The 24,147-nt window shown below is 37.8% G+C and overlaps 2 protein-coding genes across 3 annotated transcripts in view; one reads left to right on the forward strand and one right to left on the reverse strand.

The window, feature by feature from the left end:
- Positions 1–283: 283 nt before the first annotated feature.
- Positions 284–12,609, reverse strand: ARSK (arylsulfatase family member K). Its single transcript, XM_048930527.1, has 8 exons — positions 12,427–12,609; positions 11,212–11,341; positions 10,399–10,558; positions 8,564–8,846; positions 7,725–7,896; positions 6,138–6,362; positions 2,319–2,543; positions 284–2,232 (listed from the first exon to the last, which is right to left on the reverse strand). Exons 1-8 carry the CDS (start codon positions 12,607–12,609, stop codon positions 1,949–1,951), a joined length of 1,662 nt encoding a protein of 553 aa, XP_048786484.1. The 3' UTR covers positions 284–1,948.
- Positions 12,610–12,620: 11 nt separating this feature from the next.
- The window catches only part of SKIC3 (SKI3 subunit of superkiller complex), a 47,411-nt gene continuing 35,884 nt past the window's right edge, over positions 12,621–24,147 (forward strand). Inside the window, exons 1-12 of one of the 2 annotated variants that reach the window (XM_048930523.1) lie at positions 12,621–12,700; positions 12,840–12,950; positions 13,480–13,669; positions 14,002–14,099; positions 14,552–14,695; positions 15,709–15,800; positions 16,288–16,363; positions 18,144–18,284; positions 19,663–19,761; positions 19,856–19,964; positions 21,973–22,113; positions 22,672–22,773. In XM_048930523.1, coding sequence (XP_048786480.1) covers positions 14,010–14,099; positions 14,552–14,695; positions 15,709–15,800; positions 16,288–16,363; positions 18,144–18,284; positions 19,663–19,761; positions 19,856–19,964; positions 21,973–22,113; positions 22,672–22,773 — 994 coding nt within the window. In that variant the 5' untranslated portion in view covers positions 12,621–12,700; positions 12,840–12,950; positions 13,480–13,669; positions 14,002–14,009. The remainder of the gene's footprint in view (positions 12,701–12,839; positions 12,951–13,479; positions 13,670–14,001; positions 14,100–14,551; positions 14,696–15,708; positions 15,801–16,287; positions 16,364–18,143; positions 18,285–19,662; positions 19,762–19,855; positions 19,965–21,972; positions 22,114–22,671; positions 22,774–24,147) is intronic. The other variant, XM_048930521.1, reaches the window with a different exon arrangement.

A 24,147-nucleotide genomic window follows, 5' to 3' on the forward strand; every position in this document is an offset into this window, starting at 1 on the left:
GCTAAAGCCTTGTGGAAATTCAAGTTTTTTCTTTTAATAAATAAATTAATGTTTTCACTTTATAAGCATTTTAAGAAGGCAGGTGCAAAAATAAGTAATAGTGTGTCACAGAATTCCAGACTGAGGTTGGAAGCACCTCTGGGTTCATCTGGTCCAACTCCTGCTCAAGCAGTCTCACCCAGAGCACATTACCTAGAACCAATACAGCACCGTGTTCACAGAATTGACAGAACACAGTTTTCCATAGTGATATATCTAAACATAACATAATTTAAAAATCACACACACACACACAAAACCACTTCACCAAAATTTTATTTTGCTGTATTCTCTACGGTGAGTTCCAACCTGCCCAGAACTCTGTAAAGATATCAATTTACTACCTTCCCTGTTGAATGTGCCTTCATATGGACTTCCCTCCCCTCTATTTATGCAGCCAACACATACTACATCGTTGTACTTTTTGTTGAAATGATTTCATCATGACCTGAGCTCATCTTAGCAGAAATTACAATGGCATGCCAAATGAATAAGTAGTATAAGATTATCCTTAATGTTCTATGAACAGTAGCAATTAAAAAGGTAATATATTCATGAATATATGCAGCTAATTATAGCGTGGTAAGTTGTTTACAAAATGCAGGTAGGGTGCTTAGCTATCAGAAGATACACTTATTTTTCATCTTTATATTTTTCCAGCTTACCATTATTGCTGAGTACTTCACTAAAATTCCAGGCAGCATTCTGGCGTTACAATCTCATGCTGAATTTCTACTGTAGCAGCACCAACAGTGTCCAAAAATAAGCAAGTGTACGTGCTGCTGCAAGCATTTTTCACTTAGGAAAAGTCAACTTACCAGTTAAATCTTACCTTCTTCCAAAACTGCTTTGGTGTTTATTCATTTATTTATTCAGTCACATCCCTGGGCAAATGAGAAATGGTTCTGTTTTTTTTCTTTGCAAGCTTCAACTGCATCTTCTCTGTGTATATCTTACGTTCCAGCTTTGCACGTTAGAACATCTACCTGCAGAATTTAACTGTGCAATGGAGATCCACTCAATCACTTTTCAACTTAATGCTGTGCAAAATCTCATTATTACTTTTCAGAAAACAGCTCTAATCACAAGTTTTGTCTGAGGGATTTATTTTTGTCTTTGTTGGGTTTTCGGGTTTTTTTTTCCCCCTCTAATTTCCAACAGTGAACAAAGACCAATTTCTCTTCATTGCAAACATACATAGTGCATGGCCTTTGAGTCACCAGAAGTACTCGTAATACTACTATGAGCACCTGAGTAGTATTATGCAACTATTTTGAAGAATGATGCATGATAAGTCCTGATCCAAAAGACAAAGATAAGAAGGCCTATCTTCAAAAATGAAAACTCCATGAACGAAAATGGAATGATGAAATACTGAATAAGGTGCATTAATGTTAAGACCACTAGATGCTATCTTTCTGATGAAATTCTAACCCCTGCATCATCTCTGAAGTGGATGTATATTTTATGGACAATCTGCCTTGGTGGAAAGTTGGCTTTGGCATACTCCAGTATAACAGGTATCCCACCATAAAAAATAATTCTTCCTTTAACATATCATTAAAAATGCAAATTCCTGTTAAGTTTTAACACTTAATACTCTGCATTTTGGCAACCAGCTATATGTACCATAAATGTAACTAAAACTTACATAACATTCTTCCTATGCATTCTTACATGCTAGAGACTTTTATCATATAAAATCTAGATTTGTTACACTTGCTGGTTATATAAACCACTTTGGGATTTCTAGCACAATGCAGTAATTCTTCAGGACTATCTTTGCTTTAAATAGCTTATGTAAGATAACAATTCTAACAATTGAAATACAACAGAAAATTACAAATGCAGAATGTTTCCATCTCCTCAGTCATATTAGATCTGTGACGTTTTCATTTTATTAATATATTTAGTTTATTTGTTCCCTTTGGCTGAGCCACCTATCAATTGCATCCTCATATTTTTTTGGTTCCTTTGACCAGTCTTGATGCCATCTAAGGTTGGCTATAACGTTTGAGTAATTCTGGCCCAAACTTTGTTTCCAGCTGATAAACTGCCTTTTGTTATAGTTCTGAACAGATGAAGAAACCCTTGGATAGTTCACTACTGAGCGAAGTATTTTGTCCAAGGATTGTACAGTTTCTGGGAATTTTATGGCAACATTTGTCAGCTCATCCGGATCGGCAGAAAGGTCTGGAACACAAAATAAAGGCAGTTGAGGGTCAACTTGCATTTAAATAAATTAACTAATCAGTTAGGACACAAGAATTGTAACATACCAAACAGCTGTGGAGGCACCGAAACGCCATCCATGTACGTGATATACTTCCACTGATCAATTCGAAGCATGTATGTGGAAGCATTCACATTGCAGCCATGGAACTCACTCAGCACCCACGAGGGCCGAGGCCCTCTGTGTGACGCTTCATCCTCCGCCTTTTCAAGCAGCAGGGGTAAAAGAGAATATCCACTGAGGTTCTGTAGGACAGGAATTCTTGCTAGATCTAAGCAAAGATACACATATTCAAAGTTCCACTGAAGGTACCACAATGAACAAGACTTACATAATGCTACATGTCTCTGAAAATATACTGCAGTAAACTGGATATTGCTAGAACACAGAAACCCCAACGTAAGCAAATAACAACATATATTTAAGAAACTTTCTGACTTCATTTGCTCACCATCTAGGTCAATCTTTAAAACATTTGTTAGAACTGCTATCCGTAGCTTCCAGTGACAGGTTCTGCTTTTTTATTTTTTAAGCCCTTCTCACATTCTCTGACCACCTCAGACTGAGGTATGCATGTATAGACTCAGTAAGCATGAAGCCTACAAGATCCATATCAATCTGTCTGGTCTAACACTTACTGGTGCTTAGCTCCTAACCAGCATTCTTCATCTATGACTAGAAAAATACTGTGTGAAAGGCAGTTGTTATAGTTATCACATATATATAACTGGTGAGGAAACTCAGGAACAAGGGCATTTGATAGGACTGGAGATAAGGATGATATCAGAGGTGGTTTTGATACAGTGCACATATTGAAAATACACAAGATGAATCTATAGCCTACTACAGATGCTCTACAGCCTACTGGAAGATCCTGTAGCTTGGATAGGCCCCTTGCTGCAAAATTACATCAGAAGTATCTCTAACTTCCAAAGATCCAGGCAGCGTTAAGAAGTCATAAACATCTCTTAGAGACATTCTGAAAAGTACAGCTGAGAACCTTATCCATGTTACCTCAGAGTTTCCTAAAAAAGGAGTATGGCTATATTATTTTTAATTACCCTACTGACTACTGAACACAGCATTCAAAATTCAATGTATTTCATTTTCACAGAGGATTCCATTCCATGATGAGTTGTGTCTAATATTCTTACAGTGATGCTCAGCAATATGCATTGCCCACAAGTGAGATTTTCTTTCATCATCACCTATCTTCTTTCTTATCTTTTGTTCCTACAGCACAGACACCTGTCAGTAATCTGTAGTTCTTCCTCTGGAGAATAAAACCAAGCAGTAGGAAGTCTGTAACATTACAAACCTAGGACTTCCAGTGTGGGGGCTAAAACCTGAACAAATGAATGCTTAATCTGAAAAAAAGCCAAAAGAGAGGTATAAACCTTTCTTGCCCCTCATCCTAAACTAGTAACAGTATTAACAGCTGTACTGCATTTTCCCAGTGCAAGAAATGTTCTGGCTGGCATTTTCAATGCCTCCTGCTTAACAGGACATCCAAAAGTACTTCTATTTAAACCAACAAAGCTAGTGCTAGTGATGGAAAGCTTAGGCTACATCCTGTAAGAAAAGACAGGAGTTGATGCACTTCTGGGTCAATTACCTGAATCACACAGAATCTGATGGGATGAACCCTATGTACCACACATGATATAGGGTGCACCTAAACTCCAAGTAAATGTTCAGGGTGACTACAGCCTTGACACAATGCAAAACATAGGGATGAAAATTACAAAGAAAAAGACTTGAAATCTGATTTCTCACTAGTCTGCAGCAGCATGCAGCTTGAAGAGAAAGTAGAAATGATACTTCATACTTCGATATTCATCTTGACTTATCCAGCTTTTTTGATATTCATATCATAGGAAGAAGAAACTGCCAGAACAGAAGGAAAGAACTAATAAACACAGGAAACTACAGGAAAATAACAAAGAGCAGGAAAAAAGGATGACAAACCACTTGACTAATTATTTGTGGAAAAAGCACAAAAAAAGAAGTTAACTCTTCAAGTATGGCACTGCAACTTCTGTCTGAGGGTATCTGGCACAGACTTCTTTATACTGATTCAGTTCCAGAATTTGGTAGAGAAAAAAGAAAACTACTCAGGTTATATGCTATTTTCATCTAGATAAGTGTTTCCAAAGTTTTGAGAAGAGACAAGCAGATAAGTATATTTTGTTCATAAAAAATCTACTTAAGATAATGCAGAAAAGGATTTTCTCTAGCTTTTACTGCTAGAAGTACAGTATAATAAGTATGTAGTGCAATTCCAAGGTCAAAAGCCTGAACCAATGGATGAGCTAAGTGAGTACGTGAGTGCCCGGAGTGGGTGGGGGGGGAGTTCAGAGCCACCCCTTCTGTCTCCATACTTCCCGTGCCATCTGGGTCTGTGGTCCCTTTTCCCCCTGCCCTTCTCTGCTGCAGCACCTGGTATGAATGGGGGAGGCCGCATTCCTCAGCTCATCACAGAATCACAGAATCACAGAATCACAGAGTTGTAGGGGTTGGAAGGGACCTCCAGAGATCATCGAGTCCAACCCCACTGTCAAAGCAGGTTCCCTACAGCAGGTAGCACAGATAGGCATCCAGGCAGGTCTTGAACATCTCCAGAGAAGGAGACTCCACCACCTCCCTGGGCAGCCTGTTCCAGTGCTCCGTCACCTCACTGTAAAGAAGTTCTTGCTCACATTTGTGCAGAACTTCCTATGCTGCAGTTTCTGGCCATTTCCCCTTGTCCTGTCTCCACTCACCACTGAAAAGAGTCCGTCCTCGCCATTCTGCCCCCCACACCTTAGATATTTATAGACCTGGATCAGGTCCCCTCTCAGTCTTCTTTTCTCAAGGCTGAACAGACCCAGTTCACTCAGCCTTTCACTCATCCTTTTCTCCAAACTGTTACCGGGAGGGGTGAGTTGATTCCTCCTGGATATTTTTTCCTATAGCAACTATTTCTCAAATAAAGGCTCTGTCATTGCCTTCGTTTGCTCTACAAAGTATAATGATACATTTTGCCTCACATTCTCTCAGGCAATTACAGCCTACATCTGATGCTTTTAAAATAAAGAGCTTTGCTGAGTATTTCAGAAAAAAAAAAAAAAAAAATCCAATTAGTAGCTTAAAACATCCTAGATAATGCCTGAAACGGTGACTAACATTCAGTTCCAAAAAGATTCACATCTTGTCTGATACCTGTGATAAAACAGGTAACAGTTCAAAAATTCACTCCTAAAAGTAACTTAATGAGAATCTTTTTCAACAGTTTCTCTGCCCCATAAAGAATATTTCCATATTCAAGAAGATAAGCATGGATATGCATTATCATACCTTACTACACTTGCTCAGATTAATTGTACATTTTCTGTGCAAAAGTCTATGCTAACTTTCTCCCAGTTGACACTTTGTAAAGGGAACTACTTTGACAACATAATGAAACTGCTATTCTTTTGGGTACAATCCCCCTTCTGGATGCATTTACATTCTAATTTCTACAGTGAACTAACTGTTCAGTATGAAGGCTAGCAAGGATTATTTGTATCTAAACTGTGTCTGATTACTTTGTATCTCCCAATACATTTTTAAACAGATAATTCCTCATAAAATCATTTTTGTGAGAATTGTGAGAACCAGTAACAGCAGAACAGAAAATCATCAATTCCTTCATTTAATTTTTATACACTCTTCTTGCATTTTACACCGAGTCCATGCATATGCTCCCTCCATGATTTATCACCTCCTGTTCTGTTACTACATTGATTCACAAATTGGAGACATAATTCTGACTACAATGCAAATACACAACAATAATTAGTTACTTAAAAAAGAAAAAAGAATAATTTTAAATGACTTAACTCACCAAGCATGGTAGGATATATATCCACCAGAGAGACCACAGTTGATACTTGCTGCTGTTGTTTTATGCCTGGGCCCATAACTAGAAGAGGAACATGGGAACTTCCTTCATACATGCTCATTTTATAGAACTGACGGTGCTCCATAGCAAGTTCCCCATGATCTGAAGTGAACATAACGACCGTTTTCTTAAGAAGATCAGTATCTCTCAGAGCTGAAATAACCTCACCTGCAACAAGAAAAAGGCTTCAAAAAGCTGGGTTAAATACTCTTTGAACTTCCTAACCTACACAGTGTCATGCAAATCCCAAATAATCCTATTCAAAGACTTGGGAAATCCAATCTCTGCCACAGGAGGCAGAAATCAAAGCAACCAGCCCAGAAAAATACACAGCAGTATGCAAGTTGCAGGAGTCTGGCTCTCAGTGCCACCTGGAGGGCAAAGAACAACCACAAGAATATCAAAGAGCACTATAGGATGAGATGCATTTTTGCTATTACAACAAATAGTTGGCTTTGCAGTACTAAAATAGGGCCACAGAAGCCCTGCATGACATTTAGGGTGAAGGACTCCTCACAGTATGCACCTTATCAGTAGGTGTCTCTCTAACACGTGCCCATATCCCCACAAGAACATCTTGCACAGACTGTGCAAGGGAGACATGGACAAGACCAATGAAATCAGTAATGAAGCAAAGCATCTGCACATCGTTAACATTCAAACATTAAGGTGATTCTTGTTTAAACAGATCAGTTAAAAACTTAAATTACAAAGTTACAGTACAGCTCAGTTACTTACTGAGCTGGGCAACACCATTGTGGCCTGAAGTTCCTCTTGATCTCCTTCATTTCATTAAACATGAAACAATAATTCCATGTCTTTAAAGTTACTTAATCATTGTAAAATTACAGAAAAGAAGAAAAAAAAAAAAAAAAAAAAAAGGAAAGAAAAAGATTTGCTTGCTTTTTCATAAATTTCATATTAGAGGGCAAGAAAATTAACTAAGAAATAAAATGCCCTAAATTATGATGTTGCACTGTAATTGTTGTTTACGTAGATCTTACCCTAAAGTAGGAAGAACTCCCTCTGCTTAATTCATTCTTTTGTCTCCTTCATTTTCAATACCTTACTAAGGAAGCTTCCAAAGGTAACTTTGTTGCTTAATTCATTATTTGCAGTTGCCATTGAATCCGGTCACTTAAAAACCAATCTCTAGGCAAAGCACTTACAGTCTCAAAGTTGTTTACTTCTGTATTTCTATTTTTTCAGTTATCATTTCAAAAAAGAATATTTACTTATTCCTGCACAAGCATCCAACAAAGCTTTGCTGTACCTATGCACCTTCCACTGTTTCATTCATGGGCCTTGTTAGCACTTTTCAGAATGAATTCACCTGGCAGTACCCTTAAAGTCTATCCAGTTATTACTGAATAGATTGATTAAGCAATACCTATGCAATTTATACCTAGATCTGAATTGCACGGTTTTATTTTATTATTCCAAAAGACTGGCTCTATCAGCATTTTTTTAAAAAGAAATTAAAAATAAATCAGAACATAAAAACCCACTATGTTATGAAGCTTCACCTACCAAGCATAGCATCTGTCTCTGCACACATAGCATAATAAAATGCTCTAATGCTTCTCACTTCTTGCTTTGTAAACTCTCCTGTACAGTTTTTGGTGTAAGATGAATAATAGTCTACTGGATGCATCTCTGAAAGTGAAGACCACGTGGGAATTTTAATAGCTTCATATTTTACCTAAAAATAAAGGGGAAAATAACATTACAAACTGAATTAAACAATTTAAAGGAAAAAAAAGAAAGGTTTAATTTAAAACTCTTTAGCATAATTTGTCAGTTCTCAGTCTGTAGTCTTCGAGATATCAGCAGGTTATCTGTTACATAGTGCTGCTATTTCCTCCATACTTTCACAGGTATTGAGGCAATTAGTTATAAAAGAGCGATAAAAATCAGCTACTAATGAAGGCCATTTTTTTTTATTTCTACAGATTTTAAGCCATTTAGTTATAAAGAAGCAGTAAAGCTAAAAGAAGGAGCTGATACATTACATATAATGCTAGATCTGTATATTGTGCTAGTTCTGCACACATGGACAGTCAACAGAAAAGAGACTTCTTTTTCAGAAGATCTCTGACATTAATGACTACCTGGCTATATAATTTAAATGTGTTTCTAGCTATTGAAGTCCAAATTTACTGATTCAATATTAACAAACCTTTTCATTACAGGAAAACAAAATGAACAAAATTACTTTACTTCATCAGAAGTCCAACATCTTATCCAAGTACTACTTACTGTGTACTGAAATATTAGAACTGGACCTGACCTGAAAAATTACAAGGAATAAAACACATTTCACAATAAAGTTACACACGAATTTAGATTTAACTTTCACCTGCACATACCTTTTCAAGCCAATATGGAGACGTTAAAAATGTAGAGGATCCAAAATTTTCTCCTGCGTAAGGTGACGGATATGGATGTGGCAAATTTAGCCCCAAGTAAAGAGCAAATGGTTGGGTGAGGTTAATGGCTTCTTTCTTTATCCAAGTCACTGCTCTGTCAGTAACCTGCCAATCAGTTTCCATCACTCTCACATGCCTCCTGTCACCAGTAAGATTTACCTTGGGTCTTCCCTCTTGCCGGAGCAGGAATTCAACATCTCTAGTCCAGGCTTCCACACGGTTGCTGAGAACACAGACACAAGATATATGCACTTAGAGGAAAGTGTTTTTTTTCACTTTCCCTCCACGCAAAAAGTTTCTCCTTAACTTCTCCTACATTTGTAGCTGCCATCTCCTTTTAATTGCCAGATAAAGGAAAATTGTTTTTAACTATAGCTATTTTATATCTATTTTATATCCACAGCTTTAGTCACTCTCTTCTGCTTCTCAATCTTTTTTCTTTTTTATTAAAAATTAATTTCAGAATGGTTCTTCTTCCCATTTCAACAGAAAAACAAATAAATTAGAAATAGCCTCTCCATCTTGCTGACCCCGATTGACTTTTTGTCATCGAATCATACAGTTCATCTGGTATGCACAGCCTTGGATTTACTTAATAAAATTCTGTGAGAAGTGACCTAGCTGGAGCAGGCACCTTCAAAAGACACATTCTGCTATAGGAACATTATCACTTACAACAAAAATCCCTAACAGCAATTTATCTTGTACTTTTTCTTTTGATATAATTGAGAAATGCCATCATGAAAATGGAATATAAGGAAAAATAAGAGAAAAATGTAGAGAGAAAAAAAGAAGGGGTGGGGAGGAAAAGACAACACTTTTGGAGCAGGTTTTTTTTCTTTCCTCCACAAAACACTGAGAAATCTGAGCTACAGATGTCCTGGCTTCTTTTTGAGACTGAATTACAACAACTGCCAAAAACAGGATTATAAGGAAACATTCAACTTAAAATCTCCACCCATCTTAATTTTGTTCAGGGAAATTTTAATATCACCACTGAAATTCCAAGGGAAAACATGAACGATGTAACCTTGCACTTTCATTATTTCATTGCTGATATTTAAAGAACACCTAACCATTTCTACCCTCACTGAAATTTTACCACTGCATCCTTGACATCCAGAACAACTACTTAGAATTATCTGTAACTGTATTTTTTAATTAGGCCTTTGTTTATATTCATCCACACTTTCAAGCTGAAAGCCCTAAACAAACTACTTAGAGAAGTCATATTTGATAGAGAGTTAAAGAATAAATTCAGATGTGGGGATGAGAGTAGTGTCTGTGTCACATTGCATACAACACCGTAACGTTGACATATAGTGAAAAACATATTATATAGGCCAGATTGGTATCTAATCAGAATGAGAATAAGATCAAAGTAAAAACAAAAACAGAAAAAGCAAGCAAGCAAATAAACAAAAAACATCAACCCCAATCCCTCAGACCAGTTCTCTGGAACAACACAGAAGATTTTTTACATGTGCAAGACTGATCCTCAGGCACAAGAGGAGAAAAAGATAAGCTAGAAATAAGAACCTTCAGAAAACCTGGTAGAGGAGTGAAAAAGGGAGCAATGCGAAATTCAGTCCCTGAATGTAAAATCAAAGTGCAAAGGCTTCACAGGTAATTATTTTAAAACTTCAGAGATAAATTCTGATTTCCAATACTTTCAATGAGAATGAATACCACCTATACCAAGAAACCGTACTCAGAGAGGCCTGCCATATTACTCACAACTGTCTATGTTATGGAAGGAACATCCATCTGATTACCTCACTGAATGATGTCCAGAAGTATAATCCAATTTCCCATACTTTTGTGTGTAGTAGCCATGCTTCTGCATGAGATCCATCCATGTTACATAATCCGGATCTAGACCTTTGAAGTTATTCCATGATTCAGTTAAGTGTGTGAAAAGACCACTCCACATTGCTGGAAAATAAAATGAGATACGGTTTGTGAAAAGTAAGATAACAGGATTGAGAACATGTTTATGTAATCTTAGTTCAGTTACAACTTGGCCTTGAGAAACAGAAGCAATAGCTAGTTCTTAAGAAATGGAATACAGCAGTAACTTGGAAGCCTGTACCTGCTGCAGTTAGGACAGGATGCTTCTTCCAATTTACATCTGTAACAGTGCTGTAGATGACATTTCATTTACATCACTTCTGGTGGGTCTTTGCAACAACTGAGAAGGGTAGAAACACTACGAAATGTAACATTTGATTTAAGAATATAGCTTCCTTCTGAATTCCAAACTTCTAAATTCTCCAAATGGGAAGTTGCATATGGGATACTGATTGCAGCAAGTAAAGAATACTTAAGCATGTAACTAAAGATGCTAAAGGAATTATCATGTATTTAATGGCCTTAAGAATAAATGTAAACTACACAAGAAACAGAAAAAAAAAAAAATGGATCAAGCACTGTACAAATTTGAGGAACTACCAAAAAAAGATTAATTGGTCTGACTGAGAAAACAGCAAAGCTTCCCTAATCTCAAAGCTTTGAAATTAACGTACATTTAAATTGACATAGGCAAGTATTAATCATTTGCATTTATCTGATGTTTCTCCTGGTCCTACCTGCACGAGAAGGACAACAAATTGGAGAGTTGGTATAGGCATTGAGAAAGACAGAGCCATGTCTTTTCATAAAATTTATGAAAGGCAAATCCACAGTCTGATTTCCAGGATAAAATGTCAAACGCCCATCCTGCAGTCAAATAGAATAACAGCATATAAGCATCACTGTCTCAAGTTATTGCCTGCAGTAATTTATAATTTCTTAACTTGAAGCTGTGTTACTCAAATGTAGCTGATTGTAAAATAAATTGTCAAGGTGGGGGGGAAAAGAAGCAACACAAATGACAACTGTATAACCACAACTACCTAAAGGAGGCTATAGCAGAATTGCAGAATCCCAGAATAGCCAGGGTTGGAAGGGACCTCAAGGATCATGAATCTCCAACCCCCCTGCCACATGCAGGGAGGATATTAGGAGAAACGTATCCTCAGATTGACTGGTGAGGCAATGAAACACACTGCCTGGGGAGGTGGTGAAGGTTTTCATGAAATGCATAGATGTGGCATTAAGTGATATGATTTAGTGGCCAGTGGGTTGATGGTTGGACTAGATGATCTCATGATCTCAGTGCTCTTTTCCAACCTCAGTGATTCTATCAGTCTATAAAAACAGCAGCGTACAGAGGCCTGCTTCAGATCTGTTGGCAGCTTCAGCAAGGAACTAGAAATAAAATGGACTTTAACATTTAAAAATCAGCCATTTTGTTGGTTAATAGTAACTTTAATAGAAGCTGAACATTTGGAGGAAAAAAAAATGATTAGAATATTACAAGAGCTGATGTTCTCACAACGATAATAATAAGCAAAATACAGCCAGGAAACCTAGAGCTTAAAAAATAATAATAAAAAAAAAAAAAAAAAAAAAAAAAAAAGGAGCTATTGCTTCCTCTTTGAAATCACCACTAAGAAGCGGTCTAAGGCGGATATCGTATTTTACAAATAGTTAGGAAGAACTGTTCCATGAACGGCAGGCAACGCGCAGCAGAGCACAGGAGCGGAGGGGAGGCCTGATGGCGGCTGCAGCTACTCGCCGCGAACAGAGGGCAGCGCCGAGCCCTGCTCTGCGGGGACGGCCGTTCCGCCTCGCCCTGGGCGAAGGAGCGGAGGCAGCGCTGTGCGACGGCGGGTAGCACCGAGCACAGCCATCATCACACCTGGAACCGGCCACAAGCCGGGTGTAAACGTGAAACTCCCCGCGGAGCCGCGGCTACTCACGAAGGAGTCGCAGGCCAGCAGCACCACGTTTGGCCGGGAGGAATGCCTGAGCGGCCTCGGCGTTGCGCAGTGCGCGGTAGCCACGAGGAGAAGCCCCCGCAGCAACACCGGCGGCGCGCCTCTCCGCATTGCCCCGCAGACGGGCGCTCTGGCGCGGAGGGGCAGAACTACAACTCCCAGCATGCACCAGGGCGGGCGGCGGGCGGGACGGGTCCGCGCGCTGACGTGGTGGTGGAATGCGCGTGCGCGCTGGCGGCGGGTGCGGGACTGCGAGGTAAGCGCGGTGGGGTGCGCGGCGCGTCTCTTTATAGCCGCTCGGTCCCTTTACAGCCCTTCTGTCCTCTCCACAGCCGCTCTGTCGGCGCGCTCCGAGGCTTCGGGCGGCAGTTACGTGGTTTCTTGATTCTCTGCAGGAGGACGTGGATCCCAGGCTTGAACGCTGCCGGTGTTTTGATGGTTGCGATGACTGAGGAGCCCGGCCCTTCTCGGGGAGCTGTCTTTCTCTCCAGGAGCTGTTGAGTGATGTGAGTGTAATTTGCTTTCAATCATTTCATCACCCTGAGGGAGTCGCACGTCAGCCATCTTTCTTAGCCCTCCCATTAGTAGTATGTTTCTAGGCCTGCAGCCCATCTTCTGCTCTTTGGCCTCTAAAAGCTGCTTTTCCATCTTTTGAGCCCGTTTCAGTGCCTTGTTAGTGGCGTTGTTTCTCTGTTGCATCTCATTTGACCAGTTTAATGATGTTTTTGAAATTTGTCATTGGTTAAATGTGAAACATATGAACCCAACTAGTATATAACTGTGGCAGGCTTTACAAGGAGTGATTCCTTGTCCTTTAAAACTGCTTCATTTTCTGCATGGCTGCAGTCAGAAGCAGGTCTGTCCTAGTTGTGTGAGAAGGAATAGGAGTGCTGCAGGTCCTGCACGGGTGTTAGTGATGTGCTGAGTTTCATCCTGCTACAGATGGTGAGCAGGAAAGTCTCCGCTTCTTAGAAACCCCTTGGGAGCATGCCCAGTGCTCACTGCTTAAGAGAAACTATGCTGTGTCCTTTGTAGAGTGAATCACATAATGATTTGGGTTGGAAAGACCATCCAGTTCCAGTCCTAGTGGCTGCTGCCCATCAGGCTGCCCAGGACCGTATCCAACTTGGTCTTGAGTGCCTCCAGGGATGGTGTATCCACAGCTTCTTTGGGCAGCCTGTACCTCACCACCCTTAAGTGCTGACATTCCTGCAGTCTAACTAAGGTGACTGTCATATAACACCTCTCATCCAATTTAAAATTATCACAGAATGAAATTTGAGTTGAGACTTAAGATGAATACTTTGTACCATTGAAATCTTTGGGATATTGGCATAGTCCTGCTTAGCAGCTAAGTGTAAATAATCAATTTTAACCAAGTTGTTGTTTTTGCATTTTTGGGGGGGAAATGATCTTTCAATACGTATGTTTTGACGCATTGCAATATAGTCCTATGTTTGAAGTGCTTTCTTTATGCTGCCATGGTAGGGTATAAATAGTGGTTTGAGTTCATTATGTCTCTCTTTGATAACTAACCACATGTTGTTTTTTACTTAGCGGCAAAAATGTCAAATAAGGAGGTGAAGGCAGCATTAAAGAGCGCTAGAGAAGCCATAAGAAATAAGGAATATAAAGAAGCCTTAAAGCACTGCAAGGTAATTATTATTTCATTGGAAATTAGTAATTTTTGCAGTTCTTGTGTTTGTTGTTCCCATAAACAAGAACTGTATAATTATGCTGAGTGATGCATCTCACTGATGTAAGATTGATTATATAATTGATTTTCTGTTTCCTTTTGCTTTAGCATTTGCTTACGTATGGATAAGAGAACATTAGGTCTATAATAGTGATGACCAAAATTCATTTATAATCTGCACCTCGACAGGAAATTCCTAAGTTGCAGCTATGTTAACTGGCAGAACAGTTCAGACACAAAGGCTTCTGTGGCATGAAAAGCTGAGGTTCTTAATCTTTTCCAAAAAATGAGTTAGTTTCTGGTATCAACTATGAAGAAGAATTAACCAAATTTTATGAGAAAAGTCAATGTATGAATCAGTAAGATGCATCTCATTCATCAGTTTTACCTAAAAAAAATGTCTATTTCCAGGTAGTCTTGAAGCAAGAAAAAAATAACTACAATGCCTGGGTATTTATTGGCCTGGCAGCTGCTGAGTTGGAGCAACCTGATCAGGCCAAAGGGGCGTATAAGAAGGCTATTGAACTTGAACCAAACCAGTTACTGGCATGGCAGGTAAGTGTATGTCCAGATGTACTTGTTTTTGCCATGAAAAGTGTTACTGTGGGGTTAAATCTGGGGAGAAGGCAAAACTGCATTGTGTTTACTTCAAGCACTTAAGTGTTCTGAAGCTTTGCAGTAGCAGAAGTATTGTATGTGTCCGAATTGAAGACTTGGGTGGTTACATGTGTGCAGCAGAGTAAATTTTAGTTCTAGAGTACTTAAGTTCCAGTACACCTAAATAGACAAGAGAGCAGTGAAACATTCTAGAGAGAATGTGAATTAAGACACACATAGCCAGTTCATCTGTGCTCTGAAATACCATACTCTTAGCTCAACAAGCACTTTTTGGTGCTGCTTTCGTGAGAAGGAAAATGTTTAGTGCCTTATTTTTTCAGCATGAAATAGATTGTTTTTGTTGTTTAAAAAATAACATTATGCCCTTAAAGTAGCAGTGTGTTGGATGGTGCATATACAACAATGTTTAGTAGTGTATGGCTATAGCATATTTGGATGATGGAGCATTAGTCTGCATGATAGATCAATCTCTCACATGCCAGCATCCAATATATTCTAATACTGTAAAGCTTTGCATCTTCAATATAAGCAGCTTTTTGAAGTATAAATGCTGGTACCTGATTTCAAGGTATATTGAAATAGTTAGTTGCCTAGCAGTCATATTCTGGCCTTCTGTTACAATCCAAGGTGGCATGATACTTGGAGCATTTATCTTAGAACTTAGCGTGTGTTGTATATAGTATGTATATCTTGCAGAGAGGATCATTTAACATTTATAAGTTTCAAATAGTAGTCAGTATTAGAACAGGAAGTGAAGAAAGCTTTTAGTGTAAAACATACAAAGGTCTCAACCAAGATTTTGCTCATGGGCTAACATATTAGCCCATGGAAGTGAGGAGAATATTTACGTATATATATTTTTTCCTTTGGCAGAACTTGCAATATAAATTAAATTCATAATTACAGACATCAAGTGTTCTTATCTGTAATAAACACTTTTTTTTAAACAGGGCTTAGCAAATTTATATGAGAAATCCAACCAAACGGATGTCCACGCAGACTTACAAGATGTGTACCAAAAACTCTTGGAACTCTATGAAAGGTGATGTGTACTGAGTCCCAAAATTCAGTCTAAAGTTGCTTATTTGGTAGAGTTACCAATTTAGATGCGGCAGAGTTGCAACTTTAAAATTATGTTACCTTTTGCCCTCTGTTTAAGTTCACTGTTAGAGCAGGGATGATTCCAAGCCTGATTTGAGTAGGCTTAACTTCACTCCTTTAAGATTGCAGTCTATGTCACCTTGCTTCTATAGATAGAATTCTGAACAAAGATAACTCAATTGTCATTGTAGTTCGCTGGAGCATTACATTTGTTTTCTGAATTTGAAAGTAGTTCACAAAGAAAAGCCCAGTCCTTAAAGTAATTGTTTTATCCAAAGCAATGGTGAGTAAAAGTTTTAAGGCAGTTTGTAGTATTTATTCTAAATATTTGTTTGGCAACTGCGAAGTTACAAAAAAACTTATTTGACAGAATAGGAAAGCTGTATCACTATTTAATGGGAAGCTTAGCTTTTTTTTCTTCTTTCTAGTGGAGACAAGCAGAAATGGTGTGATGTATGTAACAAGCTCGTGGAACTATATCGCCAAGGAAATAAATACTTAGAGGTAGGTGACTAATGTAATTTCTCTCTTCTGATTAGAAGGGAATTTCTTGTTAGAACAATCAATGAATCTGTAGTTTTTTTGGGCCACAGACTACTGAAGATGTCTTCTTGGACCACAACTAGGAAGAACTGATTTTTTACTTATTTTTTTTCCTCTGCATAACAGACTTGGATGGAAGCTCCTAAACTGATGAAACTTGGAAAAAAAAAAAATATCAGTGTATAGACTGAAAGGCTACAACCTCATTTTTCTGTTGTATATCTAGAAGTCCAGTGTGATTCCAAAAGCGTATTTGCTCACAGAATCCCAAGGGCCTTTGCCTGTCTTGGCCAGTTCTACATACTTGTGTATCTTGTCTCTGGTGGAATCATTCTCTCCTTTGTGCCAGAGGGTTTGGGATTTACATTTGCCACAGGCCTATCTGCCACTCTCGTGCAGAAAAGTAAGGACATGCAAAGCTGCTTTGGGGCATCACAAGGTAGTGCCCACCTGGCAGCAGTCTTAAATTTGTCTGTGTGATTACTGCAGAAATAACAATCTTGTCAGATTACCACGAGGTGGAGCTGTTTAATGCTTGTACAGTTCAACAGTATCTTTGCCTACAGCCTCTGTGGTGATATTACAGAATTCTTCTTGCAGTTATGCTTATCACTTTTCCTTTAATTTTTGAAGAGTTTGTTGTTGTATAAGGTAGAGTGTGGTTTTATACTGTACCATCTTGCTCCTTTTCCTGCAAAAAAGATTTTACTTCTGTCTTGTTGTCAAATTCAAGACTTTTTATTAACTTCAAAGTTTCTTTGCATAGCACTGTCTGAAAGTAAATAAGCTGATAATATCATTTACAAATGCAGACTTGTTCCACGTGGGACAGGAAGCCACAAATCTGGTGTTAGAGTCCTTCTTTCTCAGTCTTGCACACTGGAATTTCAGTATGTGTTCTTTTTGTAATGCCATAGTCTGATAAGGCTTCAGTTTATCTATTAGAGGTTATAGGAGGACTGTTTAAGTCCGTTTTTACTGCTGATTTCCTCCAGGAACCAGTCAAAACTCCTGCTATTGACATTATCTGGGAAGCTAGGCAGGTCTGAAGGTAATGTTTTGGAAGCTGTTACTGCTCTAATCAGAAGGCAGGTAACCCTAGGTGATCACTTTCACTCTGTTGTCTACCCTAATGTGGTAGGAAGCAAACTCCTTCTTTCTTGCTCCTAGTCAGGATCTATTATTTTGCTCATACCTAATCCTGTTCACAGCGTACTGCCTTTCAGTTTGTATGGTAGGTGATACATGAAGGACTTGTATTTCAAGGTGTAGTATTTTTCTTTAACAAAAGTCTTAATTAATGTGGGTTGTTATCTGCCACTGTTCCCACTGTGTGCTGTAGTCTGGCATTCACTTTGCCTTCTGCAATGCGTCTGTAACTCCCTCTCTATCTAATACTGAAAACTCATTTTTCTCCATCTGCTCCTTAATTCCTTAGTCTGCCTGGCACCAGACTATCAGCCAGATTCTTTTTCATTCATGGTTTAGGCTGGCTGCACTGTCATTTAGCTTTTTCAAGAAATGATACGTGGTTTCTTTTTTTTCTTTTCTTTTTTTTTTAATGGATATTATGTAAATATAAGTGAGTGTAGTAGTGGAAGTAATCTAGTAACATAATGGTATCTTCTGCAACAGTGTTCCATTGGGCTTTTCTCCAGAGAAAACTGAAATTAATTGCTTAGACTTGACTGTATCAGGTGTCCAGGAGTTACAATATAGTTCATTTGTTTCCTACTGACAGGCAGCAGAAATATGCCAGAAACTAATAGAAGTGAAAAAGGAAGGAGGTGCAGAAAAGGTGGAACTCCATCAGCTTTGGAAGAGGATGATCCAGTTACTGGGAGAGAATGTGCAGTACCAGGATAATAAGACTGCACAATTGGTAAAGTTTCTCAATCCCCTCCATCTTACATTTTGTACACGGTGCTGCTGGATTTCAGAGGAAGCCTTGGAAAACAAAAATCATGTTACTGTTTCTCATGGATGTTGAATGATACTAAGCTTTTCATGAAAAAGTAGGTGATTTCACCATCTGTCAGAAACAATGAAGGTGCGACCACCCAAAATAGTGGGACAGAGCGTCCAGATCTAAAGTTTTCCCTAAACTTCCTCAGTTTTGTGGAAGCCTAGATTTGCACTGTAATGTGGTGATGCATTGTTATGCCCCTACAAGAAGAATCCCTGCATTGACATATCTGAACAGAACAGCTTCTGACGTATTTGTAAGTTCTGACAATGTCTACAAAATAGGCATTCTCCAAAACAAGAAACTCCTTTCCTTCTGCTCCCTTGGTGGAATAGGTTTTGTGCTGTTTTTCCATATTTTCATATGCAGTGCTTATCATATGTAGGAAAATTTGAACCCAAATGTTGCTTAGAAAAATGTTGTAGCAAATTGGACCAAACAGTAGGATCACGAGTTATACTGATTCTGTGTGCTGTATGGCCAAAGTTAACTTTTTGAGTGATTTATCTGTTCTTGCGAAATGAGCCTCTTTCAAAGAGCAGGGTAGAACTTGCTCTTCGCCAGTCTTGTTGATAGCAATGTTCACAAAAGGCAAAAAAGTGCTGAAATACTTCCAGACAAAAGGAAACTGAATCTGCACCTATCTTTTTAGAAGTCATATGCTGTAAGTGTCAAAAGCTGTTAGCACAAAAAGAAGTGCTGCAGGCAGTACTTGCTGCCTTTTGAGGTTGGGTGTGGAAGAGTAAAATAGAGTTAGGTTATGCAAAGATCAGAAATGATATTTCATCTGCAAATCTACAATTTACTGTATTGTATGAGAAGATGTGGGCAATGTTTTGCTGAAGCATGCTTCTTTGGTAGCTTGCATTTAGTAGTGCCTACGTTTTCCCCTATATTCCCATACAATCATGTATTTATATGCATTTATTTATGTGTATGCAAAGAGTCCAGAAATAAAAGACTAGATTTTTTTTTCAGAGCTGGGGCTGGCAGTTAACAGCTATTAATGTAGATTTTATTGTACCAAGTTCTCTTTGTATTGGGACTAGGTACTAGGAAGAGTCTGTTCCCATAGATTTTGTTGTCTTTGTTCATGTGTTAGACAACATATAGTATTGTTTCATCTTGCTGTACAGAATTAGTGTTGAGTCCTTTATGAGTATTATTTTGGGATAAGGAACTTGCTTTCTTTTTTCTCTGTTCATGGTACTAGTTAGAAAAGGTAAAAAGGAAATGTTTAGCTCTGATAACATTTTCTCAGAGTCATTGCATTTTTAATTATTTCTTATTTCAGCTTTTGAGTGCATATGAAGAGGCACTGAACTCTGCTGACACTGTTCCCAATGAAGATCATCGAAATCTTTACAAAGACTTTATTCAGTGCTTGTCAAAAGTAAGGTTATATCTATCTGTCTTCTTCAATGACTGCATGTGACATCCACCATCTGATAATTTGTAGAAATAACTGTTTTGTTTTTTCTTTCAAGTTTCCTCATGAGGCAACTAGATTGGAAAAAGCTTGTGATGATATGATGGCTTTATATCCGACTTTGAGTTATCCTTTAGAAGTACTTTGCTTGTACTTCATTCAGTCAGGTGAGAAGGATGGGTGTAGGTATTGTGCAAGACTGAAAATATTTCTTTTTGTGGTTGATTTTGTGACAATTTTTTTAACAAGTTTTTACCTTACATGCCTAAATAAAAGCACACTTTATTTCTACATTATGTTTTACCCATCTGTTTGGTTGTATGCTGTTGTGATTTAACATGGCATGCAGCTCAGCACCATACAGCCATTTGCTCACTGCCCTGCAAGTGAGATGGAAAGGAAATCAGAAAAAATAAATGCATGTGTTTTGTTGAAGACAGCTTAACAGAACATTTAAAAAAAAAAAAAAGAGAAAATATTTATTATTACTATTATAGCCAAACAAGTGCTGCACAATGTGGTTTCTCAGCTCCAGTCCACCAGTGCCTAGCCAGTCCCTGAGCAGCAACAGCCTACTGACAGCTCCTCCCTGTTTTGCAGTTCCATATGGTGCCCTATGGGATGGGATATCGCTTTAGCCAGTTTGGGTCAGTTTCCCTCCCAGCTCCTTTTGTACCTCTAGCCTTTGCACTGGCAGGGCAGTCTGAGAAGCTGAAAAGCCCTTGCCTTGTGTAAGTACTGCTCAGCAGCAGCTAGAACATTGATGTGCTGTTAACATTACTTCCATCCTAAATCCAAAACATGGCGTCACACCAGTTACTGTGAGGGAAATTAACTCTACCCCACCCAAAACCAGATAATGTTTATGATTTCTTGATACTGTAGCTGAGTGGTGGCTATAAATTAGCAAAAGAAACAAACTAGAAGAGAGGAAACAAAAAAACAGATCAAGACTGGCATCATACCAAATAATGAATATAGAATGCCTTATAAAATTCAATAACAGTTTCTGCAGATAAATTATTTAAGCTTTGCATTTAGTAGTGCCTGTGATTTCTTAGTTTATGGAGCTTAGAAGAGAGAATGGAGAAATTAACTGAGGTTGAGCAATGGCTGTGTTTAGGATATTCTTGGCAAAGAAAATCTCTCCTGACTGGAAATAAGGATTTGTAAAATTGTTAGCCAGAAAGTTTGGTGAATAGAAAATAAACAGATCTGTGTAGGTGTTTGTTCAAGGTAGGAAAGAATGATTGCTGAGGAGAAAATATACAGTGGTATGTTTAGTATTGCAGGGATCTGGAAACATAGTTGTTACAATCAGTAGTTGCTAATACAATGTTGTTCACCATTAACCATTTTCTTAGCATTTTCAAAAGTAACTACAAAGTTTAGTCCTTTGTTTGAGTCTTTAAACAATCAGAAGTTGACATTAGCCACATCAAAATATGTTTGGTTAAACAAGGAGGAAAATCATTTTATCATTATATCTGTGTCATTCTAACACAGTACTTTAAGTCCCAAATTTGTGGGCTTGTAACTCTATTACTCCTCTTTATCAAATGGAGATCAAAAGCTACTTTTGTCAAGTGGGTCCATACTTTAAAAAAGAAATCATTTAAAAAATGTTGCTGTAAGTCACAGCAGTTTCTTTAAGAAAGAGATGAAAAGCCTACAGATTAGTGTCATCAATAAAATGTTGTGCTTGGACATTACATTTCATGATTTCACAGCAAGACTGTTTCAGCAAGCTCATCACAAGAAATTTGTAATTAAATGAGGCCTCCTTTGAAAGAAAGTTATTCTCATTTCTTTGTGGCAGATTTTGATGAATGAACACTGACCTAGGTTTAGATGGAAGGCATACAAAAGAGTGGCTTTCTCTTCGGAAAGTATACTTGGAGCAATTTAGCATGTGTAATTTAGCATATTTAAAAAAAAAAATTAGACTGGGTATTTTAATGTTTTCTTGGTTTTTATGTATTTCCTTTTAGAGCTTATAAGTATTAGAGTATCTCTGGAAAAAATTGTTTAATAAACTCATTGTCTTGAGCTCAAAGGTGTCATATAAGTATATATGTTTATGTAGGTAATTTTGAGTAGATTGTTGCATTTTTTTTAAATCTACATCTCAAGAAAATGCTTTTTTTTTTTTTTTTTTTCTCCTCCTTAAACTAGGTACTTTGTCAGAAGAGGCCTTGCAGTATTTTTCTAAGCTTCTGGAGATGGACTCAAGTAGTGGTCCAGGCATCATTGGTTTTGGTATAAAATGCCTCCAAGAAAAGAAATACAAAGAGGCTATTAAGAGTCTTACTGAAGGTAAATGAGTAATGTGAGGTATGGGTACTCGAACAGCAGCTAGTTTACATTCAACATTCTCTCTAGGAATCTTATATTTGTGTATTACTTTGCCGTTGTGCAAGTAGCAAAAAGAACAGCTAGCTCTTAAAAGAAAACGGAATGCTTTGTCTAATAGAAGGCTGAGATATATTTTCTAAATATATATTTAAGTATAACATCTCTGAAGACAATCATTTCTGTTATAGTCAGCTGTGTATTACTTTCTGTATGGTACACTTTAAATTTTTAGTATGTCTGTTCTTGGACTTTGCTTGGATGAAGAAGCAAATGTACCAATAACAACTAAATAAAGCCTGACAGACATTTACAACCTTATTAGTCTTTGCCTTATAGTTTGGAGGCCTCTGACTCTAAGATGCTTAGAGCAAATACTCAAAGGAAAAATTAACTGTCTAATACTAATTGTTTAATTAGAGTATTTTTTATGGCATTATAGGGCAAAACAACATCTGCCAGCTGCAGAATCTTTGCAGTGCTAAGCAACTTTTGCTCAATGCCTTTCTCCTCTTTTACTAGGTTTGCAGAAGGTTAGCCAGTGTGCAGGAGCATGGCATTACTTGGCAGAGGCGCAGATGAAAGTTCACAAATACAGGGATGCTGTCCTGTCCTGCAATCAAGGTAACTGTCTGTTAACTAACGGGGATAAAGTTCTTTCCATAGACCGGTCAGTGTGGCCTTTACATGGGAGGCCTGAGTGAGCAGGAGCTGTTGTCCTTTGCATTTTGCAGTCTTGCTGCTTGTGCTGGTGTTCCCTTGCTTCTCTTCAAATGGTGAAGTAATTGTTGAGGAGAACAAATAAAGGCTGTAAAGTTGTGCAGAGAAAATGTGAAAACAGAACACAGTAGGTCAAAAGAGGTTGGGAAAAGTATTGCAGAAAGAATGAAGTGCAGGCAATTCTTTTCCCATCTGTTTTTAATTGGAAGAGCCTGGGGAAATACATACTTCAGGTTCCTTTTTTTTCAGAGGAGTCATCAAAGAATTTGTGATTATAACATTGACAGAAATTGGTGTAAAATATAAAAGGAAAAATGACTGTTTTGAAGAACTATAAGATCTTGATGTAGGAATTGAGCAGGGAATATAAAAATGAAATTACTGAAGTACTAAGTGTTATTTGATCACTTGTTTAAACCATCTTAGCATCCAAATGTGTACAGGTGTTTGGTATAAGTATTAACTTACAGAAAGAGATCTAAGCTAGATCTGAGAAACCAAAGACGTCTGGTATGTTTAATGATCAAGTTAGTCAAAAACTGGAAGAGAGCTAAAGAATCAGTGTAGATACATAATTCTGGGAAACGGACAGCTTTGCTCCTATAAAATGTGTTTTGGAACTCTTTGAAGGAGCTAGCAGTGTATGGATGAGGTAGTGTTGTAAGAGATCTTACCACTTGGAAGTCAGAGTGCTAGCATCAAGACATATATATATATATATATATAATATATATTATATATATATATTATATTATTATATATTATTATATATATATAATATATATAATAATATATAATAATATAATATATATATATAATATATATTATATATATATATATATATTATAATATATAATATATATATATATATATTTTACAGTTCATAGTTGTTGTTTCAAGTGGCTTAAAAGCTAGATCACAACATAATAATAATGGTGAGTTGTCATGTTGGAAGGAAGTATTCCTGATATTTTCACTGGGACCTCTTTTGTTTGTCCTCTGTTCTAGTCCATTATGATTTTCAAGTTTGCCATGCTTCAGAGCAGACCAAAAAGCTCTAAGAAGAGATTACCAGAGTAGCTAACTAGGTGTGAGAGTAACTAATAAAATCCAAAGTTTATAAATGCTAAATCATGCAGCTGTGGGAAGAGATGTTCTCAAGAAGCTGCCCTACAAGAGCAGAGAAGTCTTCATTTTTTTTTTTTTTTTTTTTTTTTTTTTTTTTTTTTTTTGGAAAAAGTAAGACTGTGTCTCTGCCCTCCAATGCTTTACAGAGAG

This window comes from Lagopus muta, chromosome Z, assembly GCF_023343835.1.
Source record: "Lagopus muta isolate bLagMut1 chromosome Z, bLagMut1 primary, whole genome shotgun sequence".
In the NCBI taxonomy this organism is placed as follows: domain Eukaryota; kingdom Metazoa; phylum Chordata; class Aves; order Galliformes; family Phasianidae; genus Lagopus; species Lagopus muta.